Source organism: Humulus lupulus, chromosome 8 (assembly GCF_963169125.1).
Source record: "Humulus lupulus chromosome 8, drHumLupu1.1, whole genome shotgun sequence".
NCBI classification, from domain to species: domain Eukaryota; kingdom Viridiplantae; phylum Streptophyta; class Magnoliopsida; order Rosales; family Cannabaceae; genus Humulus; species Humulus lupulus.
This window is the reverse complement of record NC_084800.1, coordinates 38733078-38748660: the sequence shown is the minus strand read 5'-3', so window position 1 is coordinate 38748660 and position 15583 is coordinate 38733078. Positions and strand designations below refer to the sequence as shown.

Below are 15583 nucleotides of genomic sequence, written 5' to 3'. Positions count from 1 at the left end.
TATACAAAAGTGTAGCTGGGGTACTTTTGGTGCTTGTTGTTTTTTCTATTTGTGATAATTTTTAGAGCAAAGTACCCAGTTTCTCTTGTTTGTTTTTTACTGTATTACTTTTAAAGCAACTGAGATATTTTAATGGTAGCCAGGTGCTTAGTTTGGTCTGCCTTTTATATAAGGGGTAACTGGTTACTTTTTTGGTGTTTGTTGATTTTCATTTTTTTTTTGTGGCATATGTTAGATCAAAGTACCTACTTTATTGTTTTTTTTTTTTTGTATTTCATGTTTAATAATTATATATAATAATATTCAACTTTTTTAAAGTAACTGTGATATACAAAGCAACTGAGATATAATAACCAGGTACCCAGCTGGGTCATCATGTTATATACAAAGTGGTAACTAGTTACCTTACCCAGAATATTATGTTTTATTTAAAAAAAAAAAACATGTTTTCATGGTGTTAGTTGCATAAATATTTGACATATATCAACAAAAAACCAACAATTTATTATAAAGGGAATCTTATATGCTTTGGTAATCATTCAATTTATTTGATATATGTAACAAAGTTATTATAATACTCAATATCAATGTATGAATATGAAAGTCAATCATTTAATGAATGAAGCTATGATATGGTTGTTTTACTGTAATATATCAAGCTATGACTTTTGTTTTTTCTGCTTGTTTGCCTTGTCAATTGGTGGATTCCTGCAAGTCTTCCTGTTATGTCCTGGTTGACCACATTTACCACAGGTGATTATCACTTTTGGTTCTCCTCTTGATCTTATTCTTTTCTTTCTTGGTCTTCCTGCAGTGATTGTTGCCTTTGGAAGTAGCACCACTATGTCTAAGTGTTGTGGTAGATTCCATTCATCTTTATGGGGCAAAGGATGAACATTTTTTTCATACATTGCTTTCAAAGTTTCTGTTTTGTAAAACTTTGCACAGTAATCATATACTCCCAAGTTTCTCTTTGCAATTACAGCTACTGCATGCCCACAAGGCATTTCATCTTCTTGAAACCTATTGCATGTACAAGTTCTATTGTGAATATTTACTGTGAAATTGGTCCATTTTTCATCACGAACTTGATATTCTATTGGGTTGAAAGGCAAGACCTGAAAATAGTTTTGTGATGAATTAAAATAAAATAATAAACATTTATGTACAATTAACATTGAATGTATGATGTTCCCACTCTGTTTAGTTTATTGTTTTGTTTTTGCTGTTACCCAAGGTAACTGGTTACCATATATTGACAGAATAAAGAATAGTAAGAATAAGTTTAGTTGCATACCTCATACTTCATTTTTGAAACAATGTCATGTCTCAATTCATTTTCTGTTGCTGTAGACACTTTTGTGAATGTTCCATTTGCATTATTTGAATTGTTCCAAACCCACTTTTTAACCAAACTTCTAAGACATTCAACCAAGATATCAATAGGGAGATTTCTTGCAGCTTTTAGTGCAGCGTTGAGCGATTCTGTGATGTTGGATGTCATCATGGTGTATCTTTTTGTTGGTGAGTATGATCTTGCCCAAGTTTCATATTTGGCTTTCTCTAAATAGGGTCTAATGCGTCTGTCAAGTCTATCAAGGCTTCTCATGTAGTGTTCACATTCTGTTTTTGTGTATGCTTTTGCTGCTGCAATGAAATTCATTTGTAGCTGTTCTCCATGGTTTCCATACTTGCTTTTCAAATTATTGAGCAAGTGATACATGCAAGCTCCATGGAACGCATTTGGGTACAATATATGTACTGCATTCTCTATGCTCTTGTGTCTGTCGGAAACAATAGCCAATCCTGTGAAGGTAACCAGTTACTTTTATAAAATACTAAACGAAATAGCATGTATTTGTGTATTGGTTTTGGGTAACCATTTCCTTTTTATATGTAAACCATATGATAAAATTGAAGCTACCATACCTTCGGGTTCTCCATATGTGTCTCTCAGTTTGGAGAAGAACCAAAGCCAAGAGTTATCATTTTCTGAGTCTGCTATTCCAAAAGCCAAGACAAAAATGTTGTTGTTTGGATCTAATGTTGATGCTGAAAATAGTGTGCCGCCATGTGCATTTTTTAAGAAAGTTCCATAAACAACAATGATAGGCCTCAAGTATCTCCAACCTTTGATTGAGTTGGAGAAAAGTATGTACAAGATTTGAATCTATCTTCATTGTCTGTGAGCAGATGTGTTACTGTTCCTGGATTTGCTTGCTTCAACATGTGAAGATACATTGGCAACTTTTGATATGAATCATCAGGGTTCCCTCTTACTAGAAGCAAAGCTTTTTCTCTTAATCTCCATGCTTTTGTGTATCCCATGGTTACTCCAAAGCCATCATTCATGTCATTCATGATGTCATTTGGAGTATAATTTCTTTTGACTGACTTGTACTTATTCTTTATTAATTCCCCAATTATGATGCTTTTTGCTTGCCTATGATCCTCCATAACAATTTCAACAGAGCAAGTATGATTTGGAATGCATTTTCGTACCTTGAATAAATCTTGATTTCTGTATTTAGAAGCTCTCACAAACCAGCTGCATGTGTCATCTGCACAGGTAACCAAGTACTCTCTTGGTTCTGATCTTTTTGTTTTGAACTGAAAGTTATGTAGCATTGCATGGTAGTCAAGAGCTGATTTGATTGTGTTCTTGTCCTTGTAAATCTGTCCTTGCTCTATTTTGTTCACTCTGTAATCAGATATTACTATTTCAATTTCCTCCAATCTCTTTTTTCTTTTTGAATTGTCTTCAATTATAAAATAAGCTACTTCTTCAGCAAGGTGAGGTATGTATGCCACATTGATTCCCTCATTTGTTGTGTTTGACATTCCTTCTTCAAGTAACATATGTTCATTGATGGAAGCTTTGTTTGCTTGCATTAATAATGTTCTCACCTCCATTTCTTGTGCTGTAGCTTTCTGATTTGATAGCTGAAGAAGATTATTTTCATCCATTGATTCTTGAACTATATTCACACACAATGGTAACTCTGTTATTTTTTCTGCAACTTTTTTCTTTATTTCCAAGTAGAACAACACTGAATTGTCTGATTCAATCTTCATTGGTGGTGTTCCTTTGACTACTTGATAATAAACTTCAATGCTTGCTCTTGTTTCCTTTATCTCTTGTTTTACCAAATTCACCAAGTTGTCAAGAGAACAATTTGGTGGAATCAATACTCCAATCATTGTGTACCCTTCATACTCATTTTTTTTCATTCCACTTGCCTCCAAATTGAACCAAAGAAGTAGTATTTTCCATACCTGTAATATTTTGTAAATTTTTAAGCAGTTAATTGGGTGTAACTGGTTACTGTAGTCTGCAATTACATATTTCAATGGAAAACTTAATTGGAAAATATGACAGTTTTCAAGGTCACTGGTTACTTTGTTGTTACTGAAAGTTTTGACAATTAGAATTCAGACCAATAGAACAATATGAAATGTTTTTTTTATCGCAAAGACAAAATTGACTCTAAAATAATCATAGTTCTTGTTTTTTTTTGTATATTTTTGGTCAATCAATATAACTATATTAGTAGGTTTAATTATTTTTTTCAAATTTCATGTTAATTATTATGTTTTTTTAAAAAAAAATGGACATAATGAACTTCATGATTACCACTGTAAAATAGGTATGAGAAAAATATGAAATCAATGGTTCTATATTATGTAGAAGAATTAGGAATTTAATAGATATTAAGTTGAATAAAATTACAGTAATATAGTATTTGACAGAGCAAGATTTTTAAAAACCTGGTTTTCTTGGATGCTTTGGATGATGGACAAGTTCGTTGCCGGAGATGGACGTCGTTGGAGAAGCAGATCCGACTGTACGAACGTGTTGTTTCAGGTGGCTGGAGGTGGCTGGAGGTTCGGGTTTGTGGTTGCCGGAGAATGGTGTTCTTGCTGAAAAAAAAAATTTCGGCTAGGTATGTTTTTGATTGACTCAAAATTTCACCATGGTAGTATGTGCATCTTTAATTACAATTCTACCCTCCTTAATGACTTATTTGTTTTATTTTTTAATGTGGGATAACTTTTCCCATATTCTAATTTTTTGTAGTTAAGTTTTTCCATATAAAGTAAGTAAAGTTTAATTACCATATTTTTGCACATTAATAGCTAAAAAGTCATATTTATGAAAAATCTCCTATTTATATTTTATATATTATATTGCATGAAAAATGACCTCTACTTATTGTTTCTCAGAAACATAGAATTTTGTGACTCATTTCAATTATATAAGAAAACATCAAAGATACCTTACTGACAATATAAGTAGATTGAGCAGTAATGTATTCAATGGTATCCTCACTGATTTGGGCTACCCAGATGGGCCAGACTGCAAGATTTTTAGTTTTTTTCATTGGATAGAATAAAGACCAACGTAGGAAAAAAAACATTTTACTAAAAAAAGTAAAAATTCTGATCACACTTAATGCAGTTTTTATTTATTTATATATTTTTAATACTTTTATATGTTTTATTTACATTAAATCAGTTACATATTTAAAAAAATAAAATAAAGAGTTATATCTAATTTAAATTTAGAAGTCAATTTATTTAACAAATAGAAAGTTTATATTTGGTTTGAAGGTAAATATTTATTTGGTATTTTATATTTGATCGAAATACATATTTGGTATCTTGTGTTTTTAATGATGTTCATTTGATACATTGTAATTTAAAATCATATATATTTAGTACCATGGACTCAAATTTGATTAATAAAATTTTATCAATACAACAAAACTGTCATCAATTATATGAGTTTTAAATTCAAATTTAATTACTTCATTACATATAAGTGATGACAGCTTGTTCATATTGATAAAATTTTATTGTTCAAATTTAAGTTTAGGGTACTAAATATATACAATTTCAAATTACAGGATACCAAATAAGCATTATTGAAAATATAAAATAGTAATTTTGTATTTCAATAAAATAAACGGTAACAAATGGATACATAATCTTCAATATATCTCCAAAGTTCTCCTCAATTGTTTTATTAATATCTTCCATTTTTAACCATTATTACTCCATTTTTAATTAGCCTAGGGATATTATAATATTAACAATATACCAAAAGTCAAATGAAAACAATATTTTTCTCCCTCTCTCTCCCCATCTATTCATTAGTCAATTGGCATCCATGGAGGACCCTGCTTGTGGCATCCTCTTCCCATCTTTTTGGTTTATTTTTACTTTGAAATAGATTCTTATAAACTTGTTTAGTTTTTTGTTTATATCGTTATTTACTAAACCAGAAAGATATTTTTTGTAAGCCTTTCTGAAACAAGATTTTTAGTTTTTATGAAATATAGATAAACTTGTTAGTTTATTGAAATACTATTATATTTTTATATTTTTTTATGTATTAGAATAAATGATTTATTCTTTTTTGGATCCTGTATTTTGTTCTATTATCTGTTTCCATTCTGTGTTTTGATAAATTATTTTTTGGACTCTATATTTTGTAAAATAGTTCAAATAGAACCCTAAACCGGATTTTGATCAAAATTTTCTCAACTAAACTTACAAATAATTTACCAAACTAAAAATTCAGAACAAAAATAAAATCATTCTACTTAAAAACTGTGTTGTTATATTCAATTTTTTTTCATAAAAATTGAGTTTAAGGGTCTATTTGAATAATTTTACAAAATATAGGGTCCAAAAATAAATTTTTCAAGATAGAAGATCCAAACAAATAATGAGAAAAAACTCAGGGTCCAAAAAAGTATAAATCCTACTATAAACTAATTAATTTTTTTCTCCATAAATGTGATCTTTAACCTAGTCTGGTTGCTTACATCAAATATAAACTAATTAATTAAATATATGTTTCATAATTATTAACAAATATTTGAATTGTTGACCAACTATTAATAATATAAACTTATTGGTTTGTGTTGCAATTGACAAACAATGTATTATAATTCTATTGGTTTATGTTGGGGAGCAATTTCCAGTTACCAAAATCTATGGATTTCTTTTTAAGATCCCTGCCACAATTTTTTCTTGCTTTGTAATTTCAAAGGTATAAAATGAGCAATTTTATTTTGTAGTGTTAATTGGGTTGTGTAACGCCCTACTACCTTATAGTCGTTATTAAGTGAGTTTAAGATGTGCATTTAACTTGCTAACTAAGCATTTAGCTCAAAGTGTAACTAAACTGTACTAAAATCACATAATTTGAAAATGTAACCATTCATTGAAAATTATAAGTGTTTTACATTAGGGATCCCGAAAATACCGTTTATAAATATTTACAACTCAAAATATGTTTTAGGACGACTAAACGACAAACTAGAATCCAATACAAAACATCTCCCAAAAATACCCTTGGCCGTGGCAGCCAGGCAGACTAGACATGTACACGTCGCCCCACGCTCTCCATACTCATGGTTGGCTGACTTTCCCCTTGCCCTTACCTGCACCACAGAACACCTGTGAGCCAAAGCCCAGCTAGAAAACCCTACACAAATAGATAACATAAGCATATAAATCATTCAGCATATAAACAAGCCATCAATAGGCTATACACATACGACCATGCCGTCCCAGGTGCTTTACTAGGCCCTAGGTTCGCGGTCCACACCGTAATAATATCCCAGGTATCCTTTAGGGTCTTACCTTGGCAACTCACACTCCGCGTGCTAGACGCTGCTCCCGGCCCCTTGCCGCACTCGGCCTTGCACTCCACGTGCTTAACGCCGTTCTCGGCCCATTGCCGTTCCCGGCCCTGCCGACCTCAGCCTGTGCCGTTCCCGGCTCTTGCCGAACATTCACACATAGCATAGTAAAGCATATACCAAACATGAATAAACTTAATCAAAGGGATACGCCCTGCAACCGAATAATATAGGGCCCTGCCCTGCATACAAGCTCTGTGGGAACAGCAGTTTTCTTACCTGTGTCCCGAGCTTCTTGAGCACCGAAATCTCGAGCACGGTCCTCTAACCCGAGCCTCTTCGAAAACCTAGTCACAACACATACAAAACACCCTCAATACTAACCAATTCAAAAGCATTTCCCGGAATCAATCCCGTGCTCTCAGGACCTCCCAGTTCCCCACACAAGGTAGCAGAAGCGTCCCCCGAGCCCCCTTGTCAAAAGCCTAAAAGCTGAAAATTTCCCCTGCCCAGAAATGGCCTAGCGCCGTGGCACTCCCCTATATGGGCCGCGGCGCCCAGAATGGTGCCCTTCCCTGATGCATCCTATCGCCGCGGCACGGAAGAACAGGGTCGTGGCGCCCATACGCAAACCCAGAAATCTGGGTTTTTCCCCAACATTTTTCCGAGCCAAACACTTCCAAGTCATTACCAAGACATACCTACGTCCCAAATTCAATCCAAAACCCCAAATAGACCATATGGCAACCCAAAAACATCAATAACAAACCCAAACATACATTCAAACCCAAGATTCACAAATTGGTTAAAATTTTCTTAAAACTTAAACCAGAACTTACAAAACTTAAACCTCCCTTCAGAAATCTTAATCCACACCAGAAATCAATCCCAAAGATGCACGAAATTCTTACCTCAAGTTGAAATTCTACTCTGGGCTTCCTCCAATTCCAACTCCAAGCTAAACCCCTTTGATTCCCAAGCTGAATTCTTAAGATAACAAACCACAAATCCAGCTTTCAACTTCCATTCTCAAACTCTCAAAACATGCTTGGAAACTTAGAGAAGACAGGGATGAATTCCTTACCTCAATATGTAGAGTAATCCTCTAATTCCCTTGCTTTGACTCCTCTCTTGATCCCACAAAATTAAGAGATCCTCCTCTCTTCTTTCCTGTTTTTTTTTTCCTAGTTTTCTCTAGAGCTCCCCAAACACAACCCTTGCATAAGCAAAAAGGTGAGAACGTTCTAACTTTTCCTTCAGCCAAAGTTATCTATCACCTAAGCCAAAAGACCCAATTGCCCTCCTTTCCAACTCAGTCCCTAGCTAACCCTCAAGGCATTCTAGACTTTTCCTTAATCCCTTGCAAGAATACCACTTTCCACTTAAAACAACTATCCTAAAGAGTTACCTATAGTTACCCAGGTTACCAAAGTGTCACTAACCATTACTCAAAGATTCCCAAACTCAAGTTATAATATTCCCAAAATACCCCTAGGCCCCTCCCGAGCCGTGTATTTAACCCTGTTGTGACTTTTAGCGAAACAGCTCCCTAAGACCGTCTCGGGACATGCATCACAAATATATCACTATTATATCACAAATATCACATTTATGCCATCAACGGGCTAAAATTACAAATATGCCCCTAACAACCAAACGAGGCCCAAATGCATTTTTAATCGCCTAAACATGCACTCTAATCACGTATTCATTAAATTCACATATATTAATACAATACAACAATTATTGCCCTCCAGGCACGGTAATCAAGACCCCAAGCCTTATTAGCAAGTTTGAGTCGCTACAGGTTGAATGAGAGATTATTAAGGAGATGATATTTTATTTATGGTAAGAACTAGATTTTGATTTCTATTAATACCAACTATTATTTTGTGATTTTCTATCCTAATCGACTCATTTTTGCACTAATAATAATTTTTTTAATTATTATCGTTTATTTATAATAGTTGTATATATGCTTATAATAGAGCCCTTTTTCTAATGGCCCTACACTACACTTTATTTTTTCATCTCCCTTTCCTCTTCAATATCCTCTTATTTTCTCTCAAAAAATTGAAATGATACCTTTTCGTTGCTATTTTTTTTCTTCCTGAGGTATATTCGTGTTAAGGGATAGTTAGTTTTAGTTAGTTCTGATTAGTAGTTACTTAACTAATTCTGCTAGTTTGTTCTTCTTGTAATCTGCCTATTCTTTTGTGTATATAAGGTTCTGACCTTTCTAATCAGACTCAAGCAATACAGATCATTTTTCTTCACTCTTCTCAGTTTCTAAAACTCTAACATGGTATTAGAGCTCTCTTTTTCTTTTTCTTCTTCTTGATTTAGATCCTTCTTCCTGCTCCAATGGCCCAATCGTCTGATGCTAACAATGGTGGTTCAGCTACTCAAACCACTTCTGCTTCCGTCAATCTTCCACGCACAGGTCCCGTACAATTTTCCCATACTCTTTCGATTTGACTTGATGAACACAACTATTTACCATGGAAGCACCAGGTTTTTCATGCTATCTGTGGAAATCGTTTCCAAAAGTTCTTAGATGAAGCTAATGTTCCAGCGAAGTTTCTTTCCGATACCGATCGCACTGCTAACAAAATTAATCCCGAGTATCAAGACTGGGAACAACAAGATTCTCTTCTAATTTCTTGGCTTCTTTCTTCCATGTCCGAGAAAATGACAAATCGAATGATTGGTCGTGATACCACTGCTCAGATCTGGAGCGGTCTTTCTGCTTACTACACAGCCCAGAATCGAGCAAAGATTGGGCAATTTCGTACTCTTCTTAGAAATACTCGTATGGCTGGTTCTTTAAGTGAATATCTGTTGAAAATCAAGAGTATTGTTGATACTCTTTCTTCTATTGGACATGTAATCTCTGAACAAGATCACATAGAAGCAATTTTTAATGGTTTGACCAAAGATTATGAAGTGTTCATTACATCTGTTAACACCCGCACAGATCCGTATACTGTAGCTGAAATTGAAGCTCCTTTAATGGCTCAAGAAGTTCGAATTGAGAAAGGGGCGAAGGAACTTGATATTTCGATGGCTGAAGTCAATCTTGCTTCTCAATCTCGGTCCACTGGTTCTCGTGGGACATACCACAACAATGCTCGTGGAGGCTACTCTTGAGGAACCTACCAAAACTGCCCTCCCACCTCTGCGCAACATGGTGGCCCCTCTCTATTCAGCAATTATGGCGGTCGTGGTTCTCTTCCAGCTCCCAGTCGTGGCTCCTTTCAGCCATCGTTTGGTACTTCAAGAGGCAACTCAAATTCAACTCGTAGTTCATACACTCCATGGGGTCAGAAAACTCAGTGCCAACTCTGTCACAAGCAAGGTCACTCCGTGAAAACCTGCTTTTACAGATTTGATAAGTCTTTCTATGGCCCAGACACGTTTCACTCATTCTCCCCCAACACTTCCACCAGAGAGATGCAAGCTATGTTGGCTACACCAGAAACAGTCAGTGATAGCAGCTGGTATCCCGATTCTGGAGCGACTCATCATCTCACTCCAGACCCCAACAATCTCCTCACCACTTCTGAATACTATGGAGATGAACAGATCCACATGGGTAATGGTACAGGTTTGGAAATTAAACATGTTGGATAGTCTATTTTTTCTTCCCCTTTTCATTCAAAACCTCTTGTTTTACGTAATCTTCTTCATGTTCCCAATATAACCAAAAATCTGCTCAGTGTATCCACTTTTGCTGAAGATAATGATGTGTATTTTGAGTTTCACCCTCATATTTGTTATGTGAAAGAACTGGGTATAGGGAAGACCTTGCTGGTTGGGAGACGCCACAAGGGTCTCTACAGATTTGACCTCACTCAGATTGCTCTCTTGTCCAAGTCTCACAGTTCAGCTCCTCCATCTGATTCAACCCCTCCTCCGCAGACCAATGTTCACACCATCTCTGCTGCTCAATGTCTCAGTAGTTCTGTGTCTGTACCACAAAGTGATTTTTGTCTATGGCATAATCGTCTAGGCTATCCTTCAATAAGAGTTGTAAAGTTAGTGTTAAACTCTTGTAGTATTTTTGTTTCTAATAAAAATGCATCTGAGTTGTGCAATGCTTGCTGTCTTGGTAAGCATCACAAACTCCCTTTTCCTATATCCACATCAATTTACTCTGCTCCTCTTCAACTTTTGCACTCTGACTTGTGGGGTCCTGCCCCTGTTGTCTCATCTAATGGATATCGATATTACATAAGTTTTATAGATGCTTTTTCTGGACATGCATGGATCTATTTGCTTCGCACAAAAGATGAGGCTTTTCCCACTTTCCTCAAGTTCAAAGCTCAAGTTGAGCTGCAACTTGGTGTGCCTATTAAATCTATTTAGTCGGATTGGGGTGGTGAATATAGATCTTTCACAAACTTTTTGAACTCTCATGGTATTATTCATAGAGTCTCTTGTCCTCATACTCATGAGCAAAATGGGGTAGCGGAACGAAAACATAGGCATATAGTAGAAAGTGGTCTTACTTTACTTGCTCATTCATCTATGCCCCTTAAGTTTTGGGATGAATCATTTCGCACTGCTGTATTTTTAATTAATCGTATGCCTACACATGTGTTGCATAATTTGTCTCCTATTGAGTTTTTGTATCAGGTTAGACCCGATTATTCTATGCTGAAAGTTTTTGGATGCTTATGTTATCCAAACTTAAGACCATATAATAGGAACAAACTCAACTACAGATCAACTCTGTGTACCTTTCTTGGGTACAGCTTGACCCATAAAGGGTATAAATGCATGTCTAAAGATGGTCGGTTGTATCTCTCTCGAGATGTTCTTTTCAATGAGTCCATTTTTCCTTTTGCTGAATCTACTCCCTCATCCCCTTCTCCTTTTAATGCTCCACAGAAAATGCCATCTGCCCAGCCACCTATTCTACATTCTGCTCCACCTATTGTGTCTTCCCAGCCCCTTCTCTCTCCGAGTCTCTCTCATATAAGTCCCACTTCTTCCGATGAGTTCCCTATCTCTGCTACTCACATGTCAAATAGTCCTACTGTCCAACATCAAAACTTACCAAATGTTGTATCTAATGCTTTACCCACTGTTGGAACTAACATTACTCCTGCAGGAACTAATACTCACCATATGGTCGCAAGAGCTAAAGCTGGTGTACACAAGCCACAAGTGTTTATTGCAGCTATAGAACCACGAAATGCCAAAGATGCCTTACAAATTCCACATTGGCGAGATGCTATGTCAGTTGAATTTGAAGCATTACACAGAAACAACACATGGACCTTAGTTGATTTACCATCTGGTCAGACTCCAATTGGTTGCAAATGGGTATATAGTGTCAAGGAAAATCCCGATGGCACCATTCAAAAATATAAAGCTCGTCTTGTTGCAAAAGGTTTTCACCAACAAGAGGGTTTTGACTACAATGAGACTTTTAGCCCAGTTGTAAAACCAGCCACCATTAGAGTTGTTTTAACTGTTGCTCTTTCCAAAGGTTGGTGCATTCGTCAAGTTGACGTTAATAATGCTTTTCTCAATGGGGATTTGTCTGAGGAAGTGTATATGGTACAGCCACCGGGTTTTGAAGACCATACTTATCCAAACAAAGTTTGTCATCTTCAAAAAGCTCTTTACGGACTCAAACAAGCTCCTAGAGCTTGGTTTGAAAAATTGTCTCAAGCTTTGTCTACATATGGTTTTGTTTCAGCCAAGGCAGACACCTCCCTGTTTGTTTGTGCTTCATCTTCACATTGTACCTATGTTCTAGTTTATGTTGATGACATACTTATCATGGACATCTCTAAATCTCTCATTGATGGTCTTATTTCAGATCTGAATACTGCTTTTGCATTAAAAGACTTGGGAGAAATCAATTATTTTTTGGGCATACAAGTTACTCATACTGCAGATGGAGTTCATTTGTCTCAGCAGAAATATATTCAAGATCTTATTTGCAGGGCTAAAATGCAAGGGGCTAAGTCTCAGAGTACTCCAATGAATGCTGGCCTTCGTTTGTCTCACTTTGGCAGTGATCCAGTTGAAGATGCTACCTTATATAGATCCATTGTTGGGGCCCTTCAGTATGCTACGGTCACTCGCCCAGAAATTACCTATAGTGTCAATAAGGTCTCACAATTCATGCATTCTCCATTAGCCTCTCACTGGATTGCTGTTAAACGCATCCTTAGATATTTGGCAGGCACCTTGGATCATGGCATTCATCTGAAACGTTCCTCATTTTTGCGTGTTCATGCTTTCAGTGATGCGGATTGGGCCTCAGATCCTGATGATCGCCGCTCCACCACAGGCTACTGCATCTTTTTTGGTGGCAACTTAGTAGCTTGGCAGTAAAAGAAACAAACTACAATCTCAAGGTCCTCCACAGAAGCTGAGTTTCAGAGTTTAGCAAGTGTTGTGTCTGAAATATCATGGATTCAGTCCATGATTCGTGAGCTGCATATGTGTTTACCTAATCTCAGTTTTGTCATGCTGGCTGCTAATCCCGTTCTTCACGCAAGAACGAAGCATATTGAGATTGATCTTTATTTTGTTCGGGACAAAGTTCTTCAACATCAGCTGGTGGTCAAACATGTTCCTGCATTAGATCAAGTGGCGGATTGCTTAACTAAACCTATCTCCAGCTCCCGTTTTTCAGATCTCAAAGACAAACTCATTGTGGTTTCACTATCCACATTGAGTTTGAGGGGGGCTGTTAAGGGATAATTAGTTTTAGTTAGTTCTGATTAGTAGTTACTTAACTAATTCTGTTTGTTTGTTCTTTTTGTAATCTGCCTATTCTTTTGTGTATATAAGGTTCTGACCTTTCTAATGAGACTCAAGCAATATCAGATCATTTTTCTTCACTCTTCTCAGTTTCTAAATCTCTAACAATTCGTAATCATATATATTGACAAAAAGTTATCATAATTATGGACTAATTTATACTTAACAACGAAATGCGAGTTTTTTTAATTGAGATACGAACAATTCATTGCACAATATTTAATAATTTTCCGTAATGCTTAATGGCAAAGAATCAAATCTTGAAACTAATAATATTTACTAAATAAATCTTGAAAAAAAAAACATCTGATATATAATTAAGCATATTTCTATACCTGTGTTGTGCATATTATAATTGAATAGTTTTATTCTTCTGCATAAAGTCCACAGATTTTTTATAAAATAAGCCTTCTAGAACTATATGACATATATATCTTACGTCTATAAATATGCACAAAATGTCTTATGTATTTATAAGTTAAAGATAAATACATAATAATAAAACCTTGAGGAAGTAATAATAAGTAAGATAAGGAAAATCTTCAAACAAGACAAAGGCTATACTGTCGAGACTGCTAATTTTGTTCCATTTGTCTCCTGAATGAACGTGAAAGAATAGACGATGTAGGCACTTAAAGACACCCTCTCTTACTGCTTTAAGTTCTAACTTGAGACCCAATCACGTGTCCCTTTTTCACACTACAATTAAATAATTACACATAAATATAAAAAAAATTATTTAAAGGATTTTAATTCCTTCTTCACTCACTCATATATATACATACATATGACAACATGATCAACTATCTAACTTCAAAAGTAGTAGTGTTATATACCCATGGAAACAGCCTCATCTCGACCTTTAGCCGTTGAAAGCTTCTCCGATAGTTGGTTATCGAACGTAAGAGTACCTTCCATAGTAAACAGCCTTGAATTTGATGAGAGTTTTGATTTCAACACTCCAAATATTGCTCCATCCCCGACGTTTGTTCATGCCGATGAGCTCTTTTCTGATGGCCTTATTAAACCCAACGCTACTACTGCGAATACTACCATTGCCGGAGATTCAAATAGTACCACCGTCTCGGCCATGTCTGTCGTTTCTTCAACTGCAAGTAGTGAGTATTATTCCAGATTCAAAGATATTAGTGGTTTTGATAATGGTCTTGATGTTGTTGATGATGATGTTCAAATGGGCTGTTCTTATTACTGTTGCTTCTTCCGAAGACGGAGAACTAAGTCGCCGTCGTCAGAACAAATCTGCTTGAGAAAGTTTTATGAATATCTCAGACCAACGACACGTCGTTTAGTAGTGGGCTCGAAGAAAAGTACCAAGGTTGATGATATAGATAGAAGAATAATGGAAGTTCGGAGCTGGAGCAATGGTATAGCATCACCTCAAACATCTCCAGGTCCAAGCTCTGTGTGCGTGGTAGACATTAATGAGAGCTCAATTCATGAAGCCATTCTTCATTGCAAAAGATCTATAGGTACCTATAATTATAAAACTAGATATATATATATACATATCTTTTTGTTGATTTGCTTTTGTGGATAATCATATATAGAACAAAATTTAATATATGTAATTGATCAACCGTCATGTTCTTGTAATCTGATCATATTACATGGTTATACAATTTTCAGGAAAATGATCATGTTTTATTGTTTGAAGGAGCTAGATTAGAGAGATTATCAGAAGAAAAGATTAAAAGCTTGGTGAAAAAAACAAAAGAAAAATATCAAGTTGTGTTCTCTGTACCGTTTCTTTTGTCGGCTTCTCCTTGGCTTGGCTGTACTTTTCTACATATTTAACTTTAATTTATTTATATTCTAATAAAGATTGAAGCTGGAGAAGCCAATATTGTATAGCTGTTATAAATCCGGCACCAAACTGCAGGATTTTTTTTTATTAATGCTTTTGATAATTACGTATACATAATTTAAAATAATATTATATGTGTAGTGTCTCTTCTTCTTGTAATTACTTGATTACGTAGGATCAGTATTAAGCTTATGTAATTATCTATAATAGATTATTGTACTAAAATATTGCATATATACTCTGTGTTGTTCCCGTGAATAAATATATAATGTTATTATATGAAGTTTTTTCACATGTTATCTATGGTTAAGGATACTAA

At 35.3% G+C, this 15583-nt stretch overlaps 2 protein-coding genes across 2 annotated transcripts; one reads left to right on the top strand and one right to left on the bottom strand.

The window, feature by feature from the left end:
* Positions 1 to 659: 659 nt before the first annotated feature.
* On the bottom strand, positions 660 to 3201 carry LOC133795281 (uncharacterized). The gene is made up of 4 exons (XM_062232736.1): positions 2160 to 3201; positions 1930 to 2052; positions 1298 to 1806; positions 660 to 1118 (listed from the first exon to the last, which is right to left on the bottom strand). Exons 1-4 carry the CDS (start codon positions 3199 to 3201, stop codon positions 660 to 662), a joined length of 2133 nt encoding a protein of 710 aa, XP_062088720.1.
* Positions 3202 to 14205: 11004 nt separating this feature from the next.
* On the top strand, positions 14206 to 15310 carry LOC133793708 (uncharacterized). Its single transcript, XM_062231003.1, has 2 exons — positions 14206 to 14929; positions 15087 to 15310. Exons 1-2 carry the CDS (start codon positions 14278 to 14280, stop codon positions 15092 to 15094), a joined length of 660 nt encoding a protein of 219 aa, XP_062086987.1. The 5' UTR covers positions 14206 to 14277; the 3' UTR covers positions 15095 to 15310.
* The last annotated feature ends 273 nt before the right edge of the window (positions 15311 to 15583 follow it).

What these genes read in the sequence shown, in the direction of transcription:
- LOC133795281 (XM_062232736.1), bottom strand. Translation starts at nt 3,201, where the DNA reads ATGATTGGAGTATTGATTCCACCAAATTGTTCTCTTGACAACTTGGTG. An exon ending in CACATATGGAGAACCCGAAG is followed by an intron (nt 1,807 to 1,929) that starts GTATGGTAGCTT and finishes TTACCTTCACAG; the next exon opens with GATTGGCTATTGTTTCCGAC. An exon ending in TTTCAAAAATGAAGTATGAG is followed by an intron (nt 1,119 to 1,297) that starts GTATGCAACTAA and finishes AACTATTTTCAG; the next exon opens with GTCTTGCCTTTCAACCCAAT.
- LOC133793708 (XM_062231003.1), top strand. Translation starts at nt 14,278, where the DNA reads ATGGAAACAGCCTCATCTCGACCTTTAGCCGTTGAAAGCTTCTCCGAT.